Source organism: Poecilia reticulata, chromosome 15 (genome assembly GCF_904066995.2).
Source record: "Poecilia reticulata chromosome 15, P_reticulata-male-v2, whole genome shotgun sequence".
Classification (NCBI taxonomy): domain Eukaryota; kingdom Metazoa; phylum Chordata; class Actinopteri; order Cyprinodontiformes; family Poeciliidae; genus Poecilia; species Poecilia reticulata.
The window spans coordinates 4412515-4436178 of NC_088844.1; the positions used below are offsets into that span (position 1 = coordinate 4412515).

The 23664-nt window shown below is 38.1% G+C and overlaps 1 protein-coding gene and 1 long non-coding RNA gene across 5 annotated transcripts in view; one reads left to right on the forward strand and one right to left on the reverse strand.

Annotated features, from left to right (window-relative positions):
• The window catches only part of cdh11 (cadherin 11, type 2, OB-cadherin (osteoblast)), a 148809-nt gene that overhangs the window by 85988 nt on the left and 39157 nt on the right, over positions 1–23664 (forward strand). For all 4 annotated transcript variants that reach the window (XM_008429073.3, XM_008429074.3, XM_081616587.1 and 1 more), the window contains 2 exons: positions 20047–20363; positions 22978–23117. In XM_008429073.3, the coding sequence (XP_008427295.1) occupies positions 20213–20363; positions 22978–23117 (291 nt within the window). In that variant the 5' untranslated portion in view covers positions 20047–20212. The remainder of the gene's footprint in view (positions 1–20046; positions 20364–22977; positions 23118–23664) is intronic.
• LOC145555234 (uncharacterized) lies at positions 9843–10487 on the reverse strand. The gene is made up of 3 exons (XR_014091340.1): positions 10345–10487; positions 10032–10169; positions 9843–9915 (listed from the first exon to the last, which is right to left on the reverse strand). It is a non-coding gene; the product is annotated as an uncharacterized LOC145555234 (long non-coding RNA).

Genomic DNA, 23664 nt, shown 5'->3' on the forward strand with positions numbered 1-23664 from the left:
CCAAAGTAATAAGGAGAAAATGACAATAGAGTTAAATAACTCAGCTGAGTTCAGAATACAGATCCTGAACTGCAGTGAAGGCCAACTCTCTCGGTCAAATACGTCACAATTGTAACAACTTTTCAAAGCTAATTCCTCCTTTTCTAATGCTTATGAGAGGTATGTCAAAGATTAGTCTTTATAATTAACTGTTAACATCTCTGCTGTGGAGTTCATTGAAGTAAAAAGCCAATAAAGCAAAGTTTTCCGTGCAAACTGATATCCAACGAGCAGCGGTCAGCAGCGGTCAGCAGCCTAATTGGAAGTGCGTTGTGTTCCCTCCAGCTTTGCGGAGCCTCATCAGCTCTCCCGTAGTTTTAGTGTCTATTCCGGTCGCTCATTTAGGAAAGCTGATTGGCTTGGTCATTAGCTTGTTTTCAGCTCAAACGATTTGATTATGGTTCTGAATGGGCGTGAGGACCAGCGGCGTGAGGACCCCCCCTGATCCTTCCAGGCCCATTATAAGCCTCTTTCTACTTTGGTATTGTTTGGTGGCATTGAAAAGATTGTGCTTTTATTTATTTATTTAGCTTTCTTTGCTTTTTATGCAGTGGGGGAGAAAAAGTTTAGTCATACAGAGTTGGCATCATACTAAATGAAGCATGTTAAAGCCAACAGGACTGTACCAGATGTGTCAGCTGTGTGTGCAGCCAGCTGTCCGTCTGCATCAAATTATGCAGATGCCACGATGGAGATTAGCCACAATAATTAGCAGAAAAGAAAAAATTTAATTACATAGCATTTTTTACAAATGAGTATAAAAGGCAACCTTTGTCTCAATTGTGAGAAAAGATTTGTGATTGCGCATAATTTACCACAAATTACATACAATTTCCATTGAAATGAGTGTGATTTCCTGTAATTGAGGACGAGAAATAAAACGTGCTAAATAAACAAACAAAAATGTAGAATTCACACGTAGCCCTCATTTGTGTTTGTAAAATAATGTTCTTACAGATGAATTCAGTCTTTGCAAGTGGCACAGTGGTTAATTAGGTGCTAGCTAGTACAATGCAAGAGTCATAAATGTGTGCGTCCTGTCAGCATATTGTTTGTCATCTTCATTATCAGCCTCGTTCATTTAGCAGTTCACAAATTACTGTAATATACAGCCTAATTTGTTGTCACGGTGACAATGATGGAGCGAGCAGCACTGACGTTTCACTGGCATACATTTAAAACATGCATTCATAAGGTCTGCATGGTCCAAAGCTGAAATCTTTGAGGAAAACAACTGCAATAAAAACATATTTGTCTTAGTTGTGTTAATATTTTAATTTTAAAGTTAATTCAGAGTGCCATAATACATCCAACTGAGGAAGCTGAACAGGGTTTATTGGGTTTCTAAAGCACAAGGTGAGACGTTAGCAGCATCTTTAGGAAACCTAAGAATTCACACTTTTTGTTTGTGCAAATAAATGCTTCACAAATACCGTTAAAACATTTTGTGCTGACAAACCACAGGCCATAAAGCTTGGAAGCAAAGTCATTATAAATTAGCATGAATCTTATATGAAGAGTCTCTCTTCAGAATAGTTACACTATTATTATCAGTTTAAAAGTGAGGAACAGATTTCTTTTTTATATTTACACTTTTGTTACTCCTGCAAATCTTTATAACTTTAAAACTATTTGCTTATTTTCTTCTGTTAACAGTTAGTCAGCAATTGTTTTTATCAATAAAAAATGCAGACAATGGTACATAACAGGGAAAGCAAAGTCTGATCATGTTGGAAATAAATCACAAAATTTGCACTTATCTGCTATTTTATTGTGAACGGAAACATGATGTTTTAAAAAGCTGCACTGCCGTCTAGTATTATGGGTGTGAAGATGATGCTAATTCACAAAGGTTCAGGACCAGAACTGTCTGTCAATAGCTAAGATGTGTGAATACTAACGACCATCTCTAAAAACACTGACAAGTGAGAAGTTTAAGTCACAAACACTAAATAGTAAAAATCCTGTTAGCATTGAAGGAGAAGCTGACATGAACAGTCTGTCTACCGTATCTCTGCTATTAGGCACACATCCAATCAGAGCCAACAATCACATTTTTATTCAAGTATTTTACATAAGTTCTACTGAAGAAACCACAAGTACTGAACCTCAGGTCCCCAGAACCATATCACATGAACAACTGGAAAAGTTTGCAATCTTTTTTTCAATGCTGTTGCAGCAGGGTGACGTTAGCTTATCCGATAACAAACCTTTATTAGCCGACTGTTTCAAAACCACAACAAACCTCAAGAACTGCTTTTTCTCATTTCAGAATAAGTGTCTCAAACATGGATACAATCTGTCAAGCCTGCAGGAGTTACTATCAGTGACTCGTAACAGTTTATTCTTCATTCTGACTAAAATAGAAATATTGTGTTGTTTTAATGTCTCATAGCAAGTCATATAATTACAGCCTTATTTCAAAGTAAAATTTACCTGTAAACATTGTCTTTTTCTTTGTGAATAGAATAGTGTACCTTTAAATACTTTAATAGATAATGTTCTGGCTGAATATTTTTCTTTCCTTTTCTTGGTATAGATTTCTTTTTTGTTTCAGTCCTCTGGACTTCCAGCTCAACTTGGTTTTTTCACACAATATAAAATTGTCTGTAGATGACAAAGCATTGTAAATTATCTTGCCTTTGGCTAAACTGCTCCTGAGGGGAACATGCAGTCAGTTCGCTTCATGAAGTCACTGACCTGTTTCATATACATCTAAGCTGTTTTCCAAGTCACAAGGCATCAGATTCACTCAAAAACACACTTATTTACCTCTTCTCACGCTGAATCAACCACATATTTTCATATTGGTTCCACTGTACACAATAGCATACATTTTTCTCTCTGCAGAAGAGGAAACGGATCTGCTTCGCCTTGGAAACTCATCCCTTTCTGACTGTTTTCCCCATCAAAGCTCCATGACACTAAGCACATTACCTTTATGTTGACGGATAACAGGTGACAGGATTGGGTTGTGAGTGGCGCTCATCCTTACCAAATCTATTTGCAGAGTGTTCCTCGTTGGTGATTCATGCGTCACACAGCAATAACCACAGAATCATGTTAGTGACTTCACTGTTCACAGGTGTTCCATCTATCTGGATTTACAGTGTGTGCTTCTGATTTATTAAAACAAGTTTCAGTGAAATCATTTTTCTTAAATGACTTTTTATAATCAATATTTTTGCTTAAGTTAATATTTTACCAGAAACGAACATTACATAACTGTTGATCAAAATGTATACCTATGAAGCCCCTGAGTATAAGGCATTTTGAATCATTTACAGATCCTGAAAGTGAGTTCCAAGCTTTCTAATGATGTCAAACTATAATAGAATGAAGAAGATGTGGCCATTTGAATGTTGGCAGATTAGTGATAAGTTTCAGAACTGTCCTCAAACATGAATGTTAGCAAAGGATGTTTCATTTCCCACACGCCTAAACACAACGTGTTAGATTATGAATTCTTTCGACACGAAGATAGCTTGACGTAAAAAAGAGTTTTATTTTAGGTGTTATACTAAATGCAGTTGTTCAGCACGGTGCACGCCTCTCCTGTGGAATCCTCCTTGCACTCAGCACAGCACAGTGTGTAACATCCCTCCACTGTAAATGGCATTGCAGTTACATTTAGGTTATTTTGGAGTTTAATGGAAATGTTGAGCTTACATTCCAGTTTAAAATTTTGATCCCAAGAAATGCACTGACTCCATAGTTATATAAAAACAAACGTATGTAGAAGCGGACTGCAGGTCTTGTGGGTAGAAATTAGTAGTTGAATTTTATTAACTGTTTAATAGAAATCAGTAACATTACATCCAGACATTCAATCGTTCACACGTACAGCTACATGCAGAGCTCTGCGGTAAACTGGCTCTGTGTGTGTTACAGTTACTAGCCTCTCATTAATACCTATTTTCATGAATGCTGAGAAAGCTTTGCGGTTCGTTCATTGTAATTGCCTTACCACACACACACACACACACACACACACCCACACACACACGCATATAAAGAGACATGCTTCTATTAGTTCCTCTAATTGAAAGGCAATTAAGCCTCAGGTTTCGTGGTGTGAGCTAAACGCTGGGTGTCTGTTTTCAGCTCTGCTCTGTTTTTAAGCTTTTAACAGACCACAAAGAGCCAACCTCCGAAACAAGATAGCAAAAGTCAACTTTAATGTTCTGCCTTTCAGACCTCTGTGTCCTTGCTGCTCCTTTCTGCCTCACACTCTTTGGTTCTTAACTTGAACTTAATTTAATTTTGCAAGTGAAGTTACTGATAGAGAAAGTACAAAACATTTTTAAAAATATGTCTTTCTTAACTCAATATTAAATCATAGCTTCATCTTTCAATCTGCATATCTGGGGTTCAATTCTTTCAATGTCCTAGAAAGTCTTCCATCACATTTTGTGGTTTATTTGCCTTTTTACTTATTATATTTTTGCCCACACTCTGAATTCTGCATTTTAGAAAAGAAATAAAAAAAGGAAAAAAGAGAAGTACTGTCTTAAGCCTTGCATCTACTGCAAAGTACTTGGGATTCATTTCAGAGACTTTAGCTACTCAAAAAAAAATCTGCCAATTTAAATTTTTAATCTTTTCATTCCAGGAACCGTAAGGATATAAAAAACTGCCATCTGGTTCAAATATTTCATGGAAAACTAGTAGATCTAGTGGCTATAGAGTTAGGTCCAAACATTAGATTTAGTCTGTTCGTGGTTTAGGGAAACTTAGGTTTTAAACTTTAGTGAACTAGTTTCAACAAAATCCCCTATTTTCAGTTCCTTAGATATGCTTTTCAAGTTTTGTAACTGTTTTATGAAGTCCAGCCTTCCTTTGTATGTCTTCTGATCATTTTTAAGATTTGCATATGGCTTGGACTCCAGCAGCCGGTGTGGCACTGGGCCAAGCTTAAAACTATACATACAAACATTTATTGGTTCGTTGAAGCCATGTGTATCAGGTTATAAGCCAAAACATCCAGGTTTTATAAGTGTTGATCAGGGTGTGATTGTGATTTGAAAAGACCAAGGTAGATAATAATAATGGCCTCAACTCCACTGATAACCACAAGTGAAAACCTTTTGGTTTTATTATTGAAGGGGAGTGAAAATATATATCCTGCTGATACTCTACATTTTACAACCTGAATTAAAATCCATCTGTAGTCATTGAAAAAAATATTAATCGTGAAGATAAAAGTTTATTGCGCTAAAGTAGATTTTGCTTGTTGAACACAAAAGCCCTGCTTTCCGGCTGTCTGTCTCTCTCACACACCCACACAGTTGGGATTCAAACACTCTGGATGAAAAGGCTTGAAGTGAAATGAAGTAGCAAGCAACTTTAGAACTCCCACTAATAAACTATGAAATCATTATAAGTCTCATAAAGTTGTCAGCAGGACATGAGTGAGATGTTTGTTTAAGTGGCAGCTGGCACTGATGGGAAATTGTTGCTTTTTATTGAGTATTTGAAATGCAAAAGGAAAATACCATCATGTTCTTTCTTCCCTAGTTTAACTAGAGTTAGTGCTATTTGGTGTCTGTACTGATGCATCGAGAGATTGTGAAAACAAGATGAGGTTTAGGAAACACTTTAAGGAACACTAAGATTCACTACACTTGTAGTATTTTTATTTAGTATTTTCACAAATAAAGTAAAAGTTTCACAAATCACAAACTGTATTTTTAAAAAATGTTCATAATCAGAATAGCATTGTGTTAATGCCCAAAATACGGTGAACAAAAATTGGTGACTTAGGAACAAATAGCTCTGGGAAGCTATGAGGCACAAGCTAACTGTGGCTAAAGGTTAGCTTGTCATGGTATCCTCACAATGTTTGTACAGTTTGGGTCTTGCCTCTCATTCTGTCACTGTCTCTTTCTTTATTTTATGTACCCAAAAATGCTGCCATACCAGTGATTTAAAAGTTAAAGGAGTTTCTTTAGTGTTTTTCTGTTTTGTTTTATTTTGTTTATTTTAGCTAAGTGTAGTTAGCCACTGTGATGGTGACCCTGCCTCTCGCCCGTTGATAGTTGGAGAAGGGCACCAGCACATCTGCCGACCCCAATGGGATAAGGGCAGGCGTGAAAGTAGGCGGGTACGGTCGGGTACTGCGTACCCCTAAAAGATTTAGTGGGGGTACGCAGTACCAGCAAGAGAGGGGAGAGGCTGTCTGCTGTAAAAAAAAAAATCAATGGGTTCACTGTGCAGTGATTGATTAGTTTTTCAAGAACAATCTAAAACACGACTTAATCAGTTAATAAACCGCTTTTTTCCCCATTTCATATTGTTTCTGAACTCTTCGTGCTTTGCTAGAGAACAGGGGTGCAATGAGTCGATCTCAGCATTAACTGACAAAGTGAACACTGAGAGCAGCACGTCCTCCTCTGATTAGCATATCAACACATTCGTAACTTTATTAAAGAACAAAAAAGAAAAAAAGAATCAACAAAACGTGTTCAAATTAATGACCCAACAACAACAGTAATCATTATCATTTCAACAAGGTGTTGAGCAATTCTGTGCATTTCGGTTCCATTACCAAAATAACCAGCAGAGCAGGAGTTTAAAATGAACTAATCAACCACCGCTGTGTTCATGAGAGGTTTATTAATAATCGCAAAATAAATATCAAGCCTGAAAACCTGATATCGTAAAGGACTGAATGTTATGTTTTTAATGTAATCTCTGCTCGGCTCGAGGGGCGCAGGCGATTGAGAAAGGTACTCAGCAGAGCAAAAAGTACCAAGTACCTTTAGTAGGATTACTTTTACTGACCTGACGAGTCCCTCCCAGAATCCTCCCCACCAGGATGCTCGTTCAGCAATGAACCTCCAGGTGATACCCTTCTCAGAGAAGAAGTTTTGCAGCTGTGGATCTTTAATGCTCTCCCAGAGCTTCCTTAAATCCTGTTCAGCTCTCTTGAATGTCATTGCGTTATCTGAGTAGATCACTTTACACAAGCCTCTTCTTGAGATGAATCTTTTTAGAGCCAGCAGAAAGTTTTTCGTGGACAGGTCTGAAACCAGCTCTAGGTGGACTGCTCTAGTTACAGCACAGGTAAACAGTGCAACCATGATTTTCTCATGGAGCCTTGTTGCTTTACATAGAGCGGCCCTGCAAAGTCCACACCTGTGACCTCGAATGGTGGGGATTCTGTGATTCTATTTTTGGCAGTGGTGCAGTAGTCTGTTGTCCTGCCGTGGCACTGAATTTCTTACAAAATGTGCATCTTGACACAACCTTCTTGACCAATTGGCATGCTCTCCAGTGGTGGAGAAAGTACTCAAAAAATGTACTTAAGTACTTACTTAATGTACTTCCCACCACTGATGCTCTCACAATCTCTAGTTTGCACTAAAGTGTCTCGTACACCTGCATTGCATCTTTTTCCCACTGCACCAACGTTTCTGTGTATCTGTGATGACCAGGTAAAATCCATGGGTGTCTTTCTCTGTATGAAAGTTGGGATTGTTGCAGCCTTCCTCCAACAGAAAGCACATTTCTGTTGCTCATCTTCATCCAGAAATGGTTTCAGTTCTTGAATTTTAGAGTCAGAGTTGAAGCATTTATCTTGCTTCAACATGTCAATTTCTGACTTGAAACACTGATTCTTGAGTCACTTTTATCCAGAGTTTTTCTGCCTTTTCCAACTCTTCTGTTGTCAGCTCACCACTGATTTTTGCACTTGAGCGGACATTTGTGATAAATCTCTTTATCCAGGCTGTCACTCTGAGCACTGTCCTTAGCTTGCTGTATTTTTCCAGCTCTAAACATTGGTTTTAAGTACTCTGCATCTTGATTGACCAAGTGTACTGCAACCTGGTGTTTGGATCTCATTTCAGATCTCACCTCACCTTCCTGAATAGGTTCCTGGATGTTTTCTGACTGATCAGGTAATGTTAGTCTGCAAGGTCCATGCCACCACCATGTGGTCTGGATCAGCTCTTGGACAGACAACCCTCTGGTGGGAAGATCAGCTGGATTGATTTTCCCTTGGAAATGTCACCATGCCTGTGGATCAGTTAGAGACTGAATTTCTGTAACTCTGTTGGACACAAACTGCTTCCACATCCCGGCAAAGCTTTGAATCCAATGCAGCACTATCATAGAGTCTGTCCATAAATGTAGCCGGGTTTGGTCTAGTTGAAGAGCGTTAATGAGCGTGTTCCCAAACCTGGCGGCTATTACAGCTCCCATTAGCTCCAGCCGTGGCAGTGTCATCCTTTTAAGTGGAGCCACCCTGGACTTGGATGCCACCAGACTCATTATCATTTCCCCTTCCTTAGTTTTTCCTTGCAGATAGGTGACTGCACTGTAGGCTCGTTCACTTGAGTCACAAAACACATGTAACTTTACATCCTGACTGTTCAGTTGTTGCATGTCCATTTTGTGCCATCGTGGGATTGTCAATTGGTGCAGTTGAGGGAGCTCTGAACACCACTGCTGCCACTTCTTGGACAAATCAGGTGGCAGTTCTTCATCCCACTTTACTCCTCTCTCCCACATTTCTTGAAACAAGCACTTAATTCTAATGGTGAAAGGGGTCAAGAAGCCCAACGGGTCAAATATGCGAGCAGACGACTGCAGGACGCTTCTTTTTGTGTTATTTTTCTCCTTCAGGATGTCCATCAACCCTAACCCTAACCCTCTGAGATCGAACACAAAACCATCCGTTACTGGTCTCCACACTAAGCCCAGGACCTTTAGCACTGGTCCACATGTCTCTGGTTGTGTGGTGCAATCCATTAAACTTCCTTGCCACGTTTCTTTGAGCTCAGCCGAGTTTGTTATCCATTTACATAGCTCCATTCCTGCACCAGACATGATGTTCTCAGTTGTGGTAGTCACTGTGAAGGCCTCTTTCAACTCACTGGAACTTGAAATGAAGTCATCTACATAGAGAGATGAGTTGATGGTTTCTACCACTTCTGGTTGTTCTGACTGGTATTGTCTCAGATGTTTCCTTATAGTAGCTGCTAGTAAGAATGGGCTTAATGAAGCTCCAAACACCACTCGTGTCATTCTGAGCACAAACAAATGTTCATCTTTGTCATCTGTAGGTGGTCCTGAGAACCACAGAAATCTCACTGCATCATGGTCTCTCTCTGATAGCGATATTTGCAGAAATGCCTTTTTAATGTCTGCCATGTAGGCAATATGATGCAGCCTGAACTTGAACAGAACATTCATCAAGTCTGGGTTTAGATTAGGGCCTGTTATGAGACAATCATTCAGGGATGGGCTTCCCTCCTCATGAGAAGAAGCATCAAACACAACTCTTAACTTTGTTGTTGCCTTATCTTCTCTTATCACTGCATGGTGAGGGAGATAGTATGTCAAACTGCTTGCAGCAATTTTAATTACTCCTGAAAGTCTTTATTCCTACGTACCTATTTTGTACATGACATGCATAACCACACTACGGTACTTACATTGTTTTAGGCTAAAATTACATGGAAAGATTAATTACACAAGATGTTCAAGATAATTCAAATATTTTGTTTTATTACCGACATTTTAAAATTGTCCAATTTTACTCACAACTTTATGAAATTTACGTAAATTATCAGTTTACACATCAAAAGTGAACACATGAACATGAAAATTTAAGTGTGACAATAAAAAATGAAAGTGAAAATCAATGACAGAACGTTTCCATTCACTGCACCTTACAGGAACCTACAAAAAAGAAAAATAGAGCAATTAAACAGAGGAAGTATTTGTATTTTAAAAAGAACAGAAAAATGGCAAATAAAAAAATAATACTTACAATTTTAAGACGTGGACTCGTTGTGGACATCATCAGAGCTGATGATGATTGGGACCAGATGCCTGGGGTGGAAAAACATTTCTGGGTGTCTTCTTTGCCTGTTTTTGTTAGAAGTAGAAAAAAAATAGTCAGCAATGTCATAGAATCAGTTGATGTTGGCATTAACTATTAACTATGAAGCTGTTTTAAGTGTGGACTTAAGGAGACAAACTACCTTAAAATCTTTCCATCCATGATCTGAACACACTGATCCTTGCAGGGTGGTGAGGGGGGCTGGTGGTGCCCATCTCCAGCAGCCATCAGATGAGAGGCAGGGTTCACCCTGGACAGGTCACCAGTCCATCACAGGGCCCTGAAAGCCAACAACAAATAAAAAAAGAAAGATAAATGTTAGATTAACAAGAAGAGAAAAATTCTTTCCAGTTACCTTTAAATCAAATCATGTTTATTAAGTACTTAGTGTTGGTAACACAGCAGTTTTTGTTGTTGAAAATGTAGCTAGCTCCTCATTGAAAAAACAAACTTACATCATGAAGACGATGTGAAGGTTCATCCTCAGAGCTGGTTGGTGATCTGGTGGAGTCAGAGCTTCTCCTGAGACAGAAAGTCTTTAGGTTTTCTAACACCTGATTTCTCTGGCTTCATATTTCATCTTCATTTGCTTAGTTAGACTGCAAACATATGTAGAAGATAAAATCATTGATGAACGAGTTAGAACAGTGTTTCTCAACCTTTTTCAGCCCAGCGCCCCCCCAGCCTTTATCCAGGTCCATCACTGCCCCCACCAAAGAATTTGCAGGCTACTTTGCACTGACTATTATTTTATCATTAATATAACTATCACTATTGTAGATGTTTTAATTTTTATGCTTGTTTCTGTATTTATCATCAAAAATAATTTCCCAGAGAACAAAAAAGTCATGGGAATAGAAATTATTTTCACAGGTGTCTATGAAAAATGCAATGAACATTCAAGTTAAAATCAGTAGGCCTAACAGCAGCCAATCAGAGTGGAAACAATATTCTTATTCTTTGCCATTTTCTAGTTGTTAAATATTCCACAAAATGACCAGATAAAAGATGTTCAACATGCCAGTTTAAACTTTGATCTATTTGCAAACGACTGAGCTCTGCAACATTAAAACATGGATAGAACTGTAACTACATTAATCATAACTCTTCTTCTCTTCAGTGTTTGTCAGTTTCTGGTGGTGCAGCTCTGTGCTGCCTTCAGGAGAATGGGACATCAGAGCATCATCCATAAAACTTCACCCACATGGCATTTATTGTGCAAACCAGAGCTTTCAGTGGAAAAACAAAAGTTCCAGGTCCTTTTAATGCCATACAAATATGAGACAGAAACATGGATTATATCTTTATATAGACCTGTCTATTGATTATAGATTAATAGTTTTACTGGACATAAATGACAAAGAACAAATCTGGTTCTTAATCAAATCCTAATGAGTCAAATTGAAAGTGTCATGGAGTCATCAGCCTCATGACATTAACACTGACATGAAAAATAATATTGAAGAAATAAATATATCAAATCTAATTAAAAACATAAATAAGTGATCAGTTCTTTACTGTTATGGTCTGTAAGATATATTTATTCTCAGTACTAGATGTGGTCTCAACAAACCCATGACACTTCAACAATATTATTTTACCTTTTATCTCTGTATTAATTATTGCTCGAAAGGTCTTGCCATACCAGTTTATTCCTCTGTATTTACTTTAGTTTCTTAGTTTATTCTTGCATTTTGTTCTTCATTCATTTCCATTTAGTTTCCTTTGATTAGTTTTATCCTCTCTTGGTTTATTGCTATGTCCACCTTAGTTTCTTTCCTGTTGCTACATTTATTTTATCATTTATTGACCATCAGTAATCTTCACTCATCACCTGCTGCGCCACCTAATCGTCATGTGTTTCACATCATGTGTTGATTTTTCACTGTTCAACGTCGGATTCTCTGTTTTTATGCCATAATTCACATCTAGTTCGTCGCTCCGTTTTATGTCCAGCTTCTCCTGTTTCAGAGTTTTGCGCAATGTGTGCCTCGTTTCTTTTTTTTACCCCCTAAGGTGCAGGGCGGTCGGGAATCGTATCGATGGGGAAAAGGCAGACTGACCTAAACCTTTTAAAACAACAGAAACAATTTCTGCATTCTGATTATTGAAATTTAAAAGTGCTGTGTTGTTCTATCACCCCCGTTTCATACCGGACCACTTACAGCTCCGTGTTAACGCTATAAAATGAACGCTCTCTATCGTGGTATCACCCATGGAGGGATTTCTTTATTTCTTTATTTAAATTAGTTCATTTTTTAGAGGGATACAAAGTGAGGGTGTCGTGAATTTAGCTACCAGTAGCAGGAGAACGGAGCTGCGCCAAGAAGCTAACAGAAGCTAACAAACACTGAATAGAAGAGCTGCCATCGATACAGTTGCAGCCAAGCATGATTTAATGTTACACAATACAGTTTTACCAAGTTCTTCAAAGTCTAAACTGGTATTGTTGTGCATTTAAGGTGTAAAGTTTACCTTTGATTAAACGCCCCCAAAGGCATCCCAGCGCCCCCCTTTTGTAAAAATGTCCGCCAGCGCCCCCTGCCGTCCTCTGAATGCCCCACGTTGAGAACCGCTAAGTTAGAACAACCTCACAATATCAAAGTCTCTCTGTCTTATGGAGCTTAATTAAAACCAGGTTAGTTTATGAATTAAAGTATAAGTTGCAACAAACAGCCTTCATGCATTTATAACATAAAGCTGAATGATTGCTATAGTAATAATCATACAAGTCACAATAAAATTGATAAAATAATTATTTATGAAACCAATGTAAGTTATATATCTTTACTGCACTGTTTATAGTTAAATGAAGATAATTAATAAGCAAACTTACCACCAGCTAGCAACACTTAGCAGCCTTCGTCCCTCCGGGCTCCTTTTGTGACACACATTTCATTTCCATCGGTTGTTGTCCCGTTGTGTTGTCGTCTAACTTGGACTAGGACGTCACCAGCTTGAATTGACCAAAATTAGTGACTATTGTCAAGGCCCTCTCTACTTTTAAGGCAATATTAAGCGAGTAAAAATGGCGAATTTGAACAGCGTCTGTTATCTTCCCTGCTTCAAGTTTTTTCTTCTCTTCGTGGCTTTTTTTAAATAAATGAAAGTGTGCAATACCGCCACCATCTGGTCTGGAGTATGAACTGGAGCTAATGCCGCTGATAAGGTTTTTACATCACACATCTGAAAATTGATTTTATACTTTCTTAAAAATTACATCATGATTATCATTTTTTTATTGTATGCAATTTTAATAAATAGTAAAAGATTATTAAGGCACTTAAAAATTTATACATATTCATTCATATTTTGTTCACTTTAAGTATACTTTTATTTAATATATTAAAAGTGTATTTTGGTACAATTATGTTTAAGTGTGTTTAATTTCGAAATTGGTACAAATGTAGTTTTAGTATACTTCAGATATACTTATAGGTAGTATACTTAATATTTAGTATACTTAAAGTGTACTTTCACAAATTTAAGTATGTTTGAAGTATACTAAAGTGTACTTTTTTTTCACCTGGGTATACCAGACATCCATAAATAAATAAATCATATTTGTTCTAATGGTGCCTTCAGTAAAAAAAAAAAAAGGAAAAAGTTTGAACCAAAAAGAAAAAAACACCTAGAGTCAAGTATTTTTGTTCTTTCTATACTTCAGAAGCATTTTCCAAGGTTGTTGTAATGGCTCCTGTTGCAGGTTTCTAGAGTGTAATGAAAGGCCAGTCAGTGGGAAAAGCAGAAAGAGACGATCCATAATGCTAAATGGATCAAACAGGTAGACACATATAAAGCACTTATGCGGAATATTTTTGATTTGAAAATATTCTGCAGCCTTAGTAGAATTAAGGCTGACTACTAGGAATCCCAATTTTTTTTTTTTAGATTTTATACATTTATTAGCTGTTTGGAAATTATTTAGGTTTTTTGTCAAGAAATGTTACTTTTAATTCCAAAGATAAAACTAAATGTTTATGAAAAGACACTTGGCTACATGGATGGGCTGATATTGAGGTGAAATGTTCCTGTTTATAAACATGTCCAAATTTGTAGTACCGTAATCCCACCACAATTTGCGCCATCTGAAAAATTCCAACAGTTTCTGAAAGGAGACGTTGCGCTTTCCAGCTAATAGAGTTATTACGGTAATTTCACCCCCGCTGTAGCAGGGAGTAAATTTAATCTGAGGGGCGCTCTTTTAATAGACTGTAAATTACAAAAATAACTTGCTACATATTGAAAGTTCCAGTTGTTATGGATAAATGGGAAAATATATTTACTCAGGACATTTAAAGAACAGCTTACAATTAACGTAGGCAGAAATATCAGGTGGAAATGTTAAATTTAGGACATAAAGGGTCCATTTTTAATGGATACCAATTAAAAATGGATAATTGGTAATAATGGATAATTGGTATCCATTTTTAATGGATACCAATTATGTAAATTTATCTTCCCTTACATTTTCAAAAGAAGGACTTTATACTCCTTTTAGAGTCGCTTGTTAGACGATTCATAGTGCCATCTTGGATTTCCACTAACTATCAAAACATGAGTTTAGGATTCTCTTTAGCATATTTTGAGGAAAGTGATGACTTTGTTAAAGAGGTTTTGCAAAGGTGTGTATCAAAATATAATTTTAATGTTACACAGTTAGAAAGCATAAAGTTATAGAACAATTACTACCAGAACAATAACCTCCATAATTTCATACGTTCTGTTTTCTCAACACCATCCTAACTAATAACCAAACAGCAGAGACACTCGGCCACATGAAGAACTTCGACTTCACATTTCATTTTGAAGGATGCATAGATTATATCTTGGTGTGCATTAGTGGTTGTTCTGAATCAGACACACATGTGGGCTTATATGTGCCTAGATGATGTATGAGTCAGTGGGGAACATCACACAGATAGATAGTGTTTTAAACCCCCAGTGCTTCAACCACCGTTTAAAACACTCTCAAACACACAGACACCCAGCTGTAATGTTGGCCAATGAATCACTGTGCTCTACTCAAACACTTGACTCATGGATTCATAGCGTTGCTTCAAACTGAAGGGAATTGCATGTATGATCACACACACGCACACATACACACATGCTCAAACATACTGTTCATTACTCTAATGTGACTCTTGAGTCATGTATGCAGACAGAGGAAATCGTCTGGCCAAGAGGCATGCCTGCCCTGGGGAGTCGTCTTCACTGGAGGTTTCTGTGTAGGCCTTTTCTTCTCTGCTTGACTCTTTGCCGCTCAGTCGAGCATTGAGCATGCCAGGAAACCCAGAGCCATGTTCTAGAAACAACGGTTGTTTTACAAAAGACCTGCAGTTTCAAGATATAGAAGAATAATAAACACTGGTATGTCCAGATTGGATGCTTAGCAACCTGGTGTCTTTCTTTCTTGGATATTCATGTGGTTTTATTCTGCAAAGTGGTTGTTTTCAACAAACAGGTTTTACAATGACTTAACGTATATTGCCAAGAGCCACTGTTGCAGTGAAGAAATAATATAGACTTAACACAATTCAACATTGTTTTTGTTTCCGTTTTTACATCCAAATGTTCAGAACAAGAGTTTTTGTATTCACATTTCTGGTATCCCCGTAAATCGGACGCACAAGCAACATCCACAAACAGCAGCAGTAGGTAACAAAGCTTCTCTTGGCCCACTGGGGGTTTATTTTGCTTCAAAAAATGATCTAATAAGACGCTGGAGAAGACGATTGTGTTCAAGTTGTGCTAAAACGCAGACGCACCCAATGCTCTGTCAACGTCTGCCGTCCACACCTCTAAAGAAGTTCCATGAATGATCAGGGTTCCTTCAGCACTTGATAGCTGAATGGTTAGAATAGCACTTTGCTCCAATCTGATGGTTGAAGAGCCTAAATACAGATTAAAAACAGCAAATATCTTTGTGGTTGAGCTCATATTTCTATCTATTCGACAAATTAGCAGCAAAAGATTATTTTGAATTAAAAATGTAGCTTATTTTGCTGATCTGTGGTTATCAATTTTGATTAATTAATTACAGATCCTGCAGTTGGATCACTGTAGAAAATTAACAGAGTCCCACTATTTTTTATTAGTCATACACTTGAGACAAACTACTTGGCTTCTCTAAGTTTAATGATTTGTTTTTACATGACGCCATGTTTGATTTGTCATTATCCTCACTACTGTCAGTATTTTAACTTAACAACTAAGGAAAAAGGTATTCCAAATAAAAATCAAGCTACAGAGGAACACTATTTATTCTAAATACATTAATGAGACTTAAAAATGACAGCATTAAGTCTTAGAGCTGACACAGCACAAAATGTACTGACGAGGCCTTGGCCGAATCTACAGTTTTATTATTTTTTGCCTTTAATCTGGTTTCTTAAAAATCGTATTCTGAATTTGTGTTTGTTTAAATAAATTTAAATCATTGAATGTTCAGCATGGAATGTTTGTCCAACATCTTTGCGATATTATTTCGCTCAATTCCAGGATAGTGTCAGATTAGCGTCTCGTAGAACTAGCTTCAAGGCCCGGATAAGTGAGTGACAGGCAGCACATACACACATTTACATCCACAAACAGATGCACAGAGTGTGTGAGCATAAAGAGACAGATGATGAGTCAGTACTGGAGTAATTGTCAACACTTCATAGCCGGCTGGCAATGCAGTTAATGCTAACCAACGATCTGTAAAGTAACATTCTCATCAGCTTAAAATTCCAAACACACACACACACACACGGTCGCACACGCACGCACGCACACACACACACATACACACATACACACACATTCACATTCTGAGTCAAAGAAAGAGTTGAGAAGAAAGAAGATCATCTCAATTTAAGACCTTAAGCCAACTACTGCTTTTTGTTTTGGAGTAATAATGCTGCTTATTGTTTGATTTGGAGGGTGAAATTTCCGAATTTGCTGTTTTTAGAAAAATCAACTGTCAGATCGTCAAATCTAATATGGCATCCACGCAATATATATCGTAAGAATTGCACAAATATTCAGTGTACTTACAGTTCTGACAGTTTGTTTCTCATTAAATCGGTAACACAGATAGTGCTATCCAACATCAGTATGTCAACATCCCCAGTTTGTGCTTAAATATATGAAATGCTGAGGAAAAACCATCTGTTAAGGTAGATAGCCTGCTGAAAAGGACCATCATTAATAACTCCCAGTCGTTGTCCATTTGCCACTAGAAAACAGATCAAACATGTGGCGTTATTCTGAGTTTTGAGATTAGACTTCCATGGTAAATAACGTTACTTTAGCTCTTTGCTGGTATTCAGTAAATCCTGACTGGATTTGAAACTTTGACACAGTGTAGCTGAGATCAGTACTAACTTGCACAATTTATTGCTGTGGTTGGTGATAATTCAGTGCGACTGGCTGTTGACCTGACCCTAAGCTTGCAAACATGTCTGAAGTTCAAAGTGTAGCGGACCTGTTTAACATTAACATAGTTGAAGTTAGAAACATGCAGTCACATAAGCGTAATAAGCGATTGCAGGTTTACGATGCTGGTGATGTTTTCTTTGATCGAACATTGCCACTATAATAATTTCTCCATTACTCAAGTGATGTTGTATTGCCAAATATACCAAGGACGGTGAAAATGATCTCATTTAAATAGGGACGTATGAGACAGTTCACTGTATTCACTGGAACAAGACAAGGACCTAAATGGGAGGCCATTGTCCTCAACTGAACAAAGTGGACTGCTTCCTCTTAGTCTTTGCCAAAAGCAGAGAAGTTCCAGTATTTTGGCATTGTGGTCTTGTCGGGATGGAGAGGAAGTTTGATAGATGGATTGAGGCGTTGTGGGCATTGATCGGATCTGTGGCAGAACTATATTTACCTTCTGACCTTAAGATCCGTCAGAATGAGTTGGGCAGTCAGTGGGAGGGAGATGATCTCAGAACAGAGAGAGACAACGGAGGGATGGAAAACAAGGACAACCAACAAGCCTAATATTAGTTTAGAGAATCTGTAATCAGAGGAAATATTTCAGTAAATAGTAAATCTCTAAGTATGCACTATTTTGTTTGTTTGATTATCACTGATTCACTCTGTCTGCCGATTATACAACCATCTGTGGTGCGTAACCAGAAAACTGATTTGCCACAAGCAATGAAACATAACTGACCCTGTATGTTATTTTGCCATTTGTAATTATGGATCTATAGATATTGAGGTTTTTTTACCTCTAGCATTTCTTTTTTCCCACTAACGCAACTAATAATAATTCTAGAAACTTTTGTTGGTGACTCCTGTGACCACAAGTTGTTCTTACTTTTCTCAGTGAGCAGCAGGCACTGTTCCAGCATAAAATATCATCATATAACAATAATAATAATTATTAACTATATCAAAGTGTCTCTGTGCATCCCAACCATGAATAAAGGAGGATTAAAAAATTTAAAAAAAACATTGAAAATGCACATTTAGTGTTTTCACCAATAAGTGTTTCATAAACCTCAAACTAGTATGTAAAACAATATTACTGCTTCTTGTTGAATTGTCTAATGTGGAGTTGACCAGTCAAGTGTGTTAAATCTTAAAAAAAGAGATGGTCAAATGAAGTAAAAAGAAAAGGTGAGAATAGGAGGCTCCAAAACAGAAGCTAACTGTAGCGGCTAACTGTTCTGTCAATGTTCTCACCATTCATTCATAAAGCAGGGGAAACTTTACAAATCAGCCAGATTACACAGCAGCTGATTCACTTCATGAGACGTCCTTCACTTTGACAAGAAACATCAAAGTGATTTATTGTGAGATTTCATCTCGTGAGATTACTTCTATACTTTTATTGTTTTATTCTGCTCATGTAAGTGAACAAATAATAACGAACATTAATTCAAGACTCAAATAAAAAAATGGGGAAAAGGAAGCAAAGCTAGCCTCCAAACTGGCGGTTAGTTTTCAAAGCGGAGGCTAACTTTAGCACTACTCCTTCTTTTTTCATTTATCTACCCAAACCTGTGCCACACAAGTAGTGGAAGGTTCTGCAAAGCTTCTACACCTGGTGTAATCAGCCAGGTAACTGCTGTATAACTCTCTTCATAAGACGTGCTACACTTTTAAGGTGTTTAATTGTGAGCTTTTGTGGAGTGAAATTACTTTTACACATTTATTTTTTTAATGCTGCTTATGTAAAAGTGACCCAATGACGACAATGAACATGAAGCAGTGACTTGATAAAAACCTGGGAACAGGAAGCTCCAAGACAGATGCTAAATTTAGCGGCTAACCATTAGCTAGCCTGTGTTCTCAGTGTTTTCACAATTCATTAACACCTGGTCTGGTACTGCTTTTAGATTTTTTCATTTAACTACCCAAATTTGTACCATGTAAGTATTTTATAATGGAGGCCTTTGCAAATCAGCCAGATAACACAGGCTAATAGCAACTGACTGACTTCATAAGACGTTCTCCACTTTCATTCATGTAACTTTTTATTCTGACCATGTAAAATTGAACAAATAATGACAATAAACATGTTAACATTTAGCCTACCATTAAAACATTAAAAACACAGTTTTCTGTCAACTGCCAGGCTGAAAAAGGTGCATGGCTGACTGATGTCCATCTAGGGTTACTTCCATGACCAAGCGGTTCTTAGTTTCACAGCTCAGGATTGTTAATGGACATGTTGGGTTTTGTAGAGATCAAATTTAGTCTCAGTTTTGCTGATTCATTGACTGTGGAGCCGCAGAGCCCAGATCATCACCTCCAGCAAAGTGTGCAGCTGAAGCGGTGAAGCTCCTATTGGTGGAGTGAACACTAACACTTAAGTGACTTTCTCTTCACTGTCGTGTTTCTTTCGACGCTTTTGAAATGGCAGTAATTAAACCAGCAACACGGTGACCGGCTGTCACATGAACTGTCTGCTCTACAACAAATCTGTCTCTATCTAATTGAATTAAAGCTAATGGGTTTATGGACAACACTGCCTGGATCATTAGCACATTGTCCTAATTAAGCCGACAATCGTTTAGAAAGCCATTTTCCCTCTATTGCCAATCTGTTTATAATGTCTGGGCTTATATAGCTAAAGGTATTCCTTTTGTGTTAAATATTAATTAACCTGGTGTTACTTACAAAGTTTTTTCCATCCTGTTCTCCTTCAGGCTCTCTGAAGACAGAAGTGACACGTTGGAAGAAGAGCTCCGACCCAGCAAATGAACAAGGAGACTCTTGATCGACGTTTCGCTCAGAAAACAAATCCGGGTTCGGCCTCGGCGGGAGCAGGAAGCAGAGAGTCGGGCAGAGCCGAGCGCACAGTGGTTAGCCAAGATGGCGGCGCTGATAGCAAAGCGGCAGGGCTTCGGGCTGCTGAGGGCCCTGCTGGTGCTGCTGGGAGTCTCGGTGCTCTGCAGTGTTGCGTTAGGAACCAGGGACGGACATGCCACGCTGGACCACAGGAGCCACAGACACAGACATCCAGGTAGGACTGAAAAACTACTAATACATTCACACCATTTTTTAAATGGACTGATTGCTGAAACATTTTTGTTATAGTGAAGTTAAAACGGAGTTATATCAGAATCTAAACTGAGTTTGTAAATCCACCAGTCTCAACTCTAGGCAGCTCTGTGTACTGCATGATATCATGTCCTAACAGTTTGATTCATTCCTCAGGATTAAGATTTTATTTTTGCAATAAATTTGTGAATTCACAGAAAATTGTACAAACAGACAAGAGTTGCAATAAAATTAATAATAATGTTAGTTTAATATCATTACATTATCATTAATCAACATTGATCTTAGGAAATATGCACTTAAGTAGAGCTCATTATAAGCCTGGTGGGCCACCAGACCCCCACTGGGGGAAGGAATGTTTGTTTATTTTCAGTTTTTTTAATGTTTATAGACTTTATAGTTGTTTAGTTCTTGTTTATAATGTCTTCCAACAGCTCATTTCACCTAATGTAATATGGTAACTAGGTAACATTTTTAACTCACAAACACGTGAGACGGCTGAATGATAGTCCCACCAGGCATAGAAAGTTTACCCATTTATATTTACATTAGATTAAGTCACATCCAGAGCAAGTTGCCTGTGTTCTCAAACATCAAACAGATCAAAAAGATATTTTTTTAAGGATTTTTTTTTCCTTAAAAAAAAATCTAATCTGCAGAAACCTGGTTTTAATGGTGCAGAGGAAGGAAACAGGAAAATGGGTCAGGAATCCCACTAAAGGTAGAATTAACTCTGTCTTATGATGAGCTCTGTCTGATATTGAAAAAATTCCTGTCTTCAAAAAAGTTTGTTTAAATTGTTTTTTAACTCCTTTTGTTGGACAGTAAGAGTTGGGAAGCAAAATAACAGTTTTCACTCTGATGAATGTGTTTATACAAGTTATTACATTTGTCCTCTGTTGTATCCACTGCTAGTCATTTTAACATCCGCTATATCGTTTTGTCTCCAAATGAACGACTTAATGTGATGCATCGTTTTACAATTTTCTGCATAACTTATTAATTTGGAAACACCAATGCAGCATTATTCCTCCCATCGGTTGTTGTTCTGAACGTTTTCAGAACCTGGTGTTTTCTGCTACAGCCGTATTTTCATCCAAGTGTTTTTAAGTGCATTTTGAAGTATCGTCTTACAAAAGGTTGGTAGAAACAGCCAAATTCAAACTAACTACTTTACTTTCACACACAAAAAACACTTCGAGTGCACATAAAAACTCGTTTTTTTAGATTCACTCTACTGGACTGAATGGGTGGAATTGCTCTTGTTTGTATTTATTGCAATTTGTATTATGAATCTAATGCAGGGCTGCACAGTGGTGCAGTTGGTAGAGCTGTTGCCTTGCAGCAAGAAGGTTCTGGGTTCGATTCCCGGCCCCGGTCTTTCTGCATGGAGTCTCCATGTTCTCCCTGTGCATGGTGGGTTTTCTCCAGGTACTCTAGTTTCCTCCCACAGTCCAAAAATATGACTGTCAGGTTAATTGGCCTCTCCAAATTGTCCCTAGGTGTGAGTGTGTGGGTGCATAGTTGTGTGTGTCTCTGTGTTGCCCTGCGACAGACTGGCGACCTGTCCAGGGTGACCCCACCTCTCGCCCAGAACGTTAGCTGGAGAGGCACCAGCAACCCTCCCGACCCCACTGAGGGACAAGGGTGAAAGAAAATGGATGGAATCTAATGCAGAGTTAAAGTAAATAAAGGGAGCTAAACATCCAGCTGTTCGCATCCTGTTATACAGATGTTCTTTAGCATTATAAGAAACATGAATTCAAAACATGACTGTCAGGTTAATTGATCTGTCTAAATTCTCCCTAGGTGTGAGTGAGTGTGTGTGTGTGTGCATGGTTGTGTGTCCTGTGTGTCTCTGTGACAGACTGGTGACCTGTCCAGGGTGACCTCACCTCTCGCCCGGCACGTTAGCTGGAGAGGCACCAGCAACCCTCCCGACCCCACTGAGGGACAAGGGTGCAAGAAAATGGATGGATGGATGAATTCAAATGTTTCTGTTCCGTTTGTGAGTAGTTGGTGAGAGTGTTGGATTCAAATGTTCAACCTTTCACTCGGAGCATCCAGCTTGTTGCAGTTTGTGTTGCCCATCCCTGCAGTCAGACGCTGCAGCATGGTTTTAGTTCGGTTTAAACCCAACCCTGCTCTGCTTAACCACAAAGCAGCTGCACCGCAACAAACAGAGGTTAAATGCCTCCCTTAGAGCCTTCTGAAACACAATTCCTTGAAGTGTGTGTTCTTCATACAGTCCGCCCACACCGTCCCGGTTTGGGATTTGCTCGAGTGACCCGGAATTCAAAAGCAGACCTCCGTGCTCTGGAGGTTACAGCTTCTCGCCCACTTTTGAGTTTCATCTCTGAAAAAAAACCCAAAGTGTTTATGAAGTTCAGAATTGTTTTTCTTTCAGTTTTTGCAGTGTTCATTCATACATTCCTCATAAAGTAACCTTAATTTGTATTTTCATTTGTCCTCTAACATTATGTGTGTAATAATATCACAAATATGCTGTCAGTTTTCAACTCCAACCTTTCTTTGTGTAATATGTATTAATCTAACTGGACGCTTTGATGTCTTAGGTCACTTATCGCTGCACAGACATAGACAGAGGACAGGGAAGGAAGGCCAGGTACTGCACCGGTCCAAACGAGGATGGGTTTGGAATCAGTTCTTTGTCATTGAGGAATACACCGGACCTGACCCGGTATTGGTGGGAAGGGTAAGTCTTCCACAAACAACCCCCGCAATACTTCAACGTCTGCCAATATATCTTAATAGACAGAAATCACCAAGCTCTCAGTTGCAAAAACTTGTCATTACAATATCATATTTTGCAGTGTTACAATCACAACTGATACTGGAAAGTGGAAGAAAAGTTAAATAAAGTTTTTCATTTTAAAAATGTATGTGAATCTCAGACATGTCAATACTTTGAACAGTATTTGCTGCAAAAGATGAATTACAAAGTCTTTTTGCTATTCCTCTTCAGGCTTTGCACATCCAGGGATGACAGACATTTCTTTATGACAGAATAACTCAAGTTCAGTGTATAGTGGTGATCATTTGTGTTAAGTCCCACTGAAATGAAACTTTGTAAAACAACCTTTAGCGGTAATAACAATTCCAAATCATTTGGCTGTACCTCAACAAGTTACGTCTAGAAGTGACTTCTGTTAGCTCAAAGTCAGTCTGATTAGGTAGGGAGCATCTATACACTGATTATTATTTTTTTTACATTTTGCCACAGAGCTGTGACAGTGTCAGTT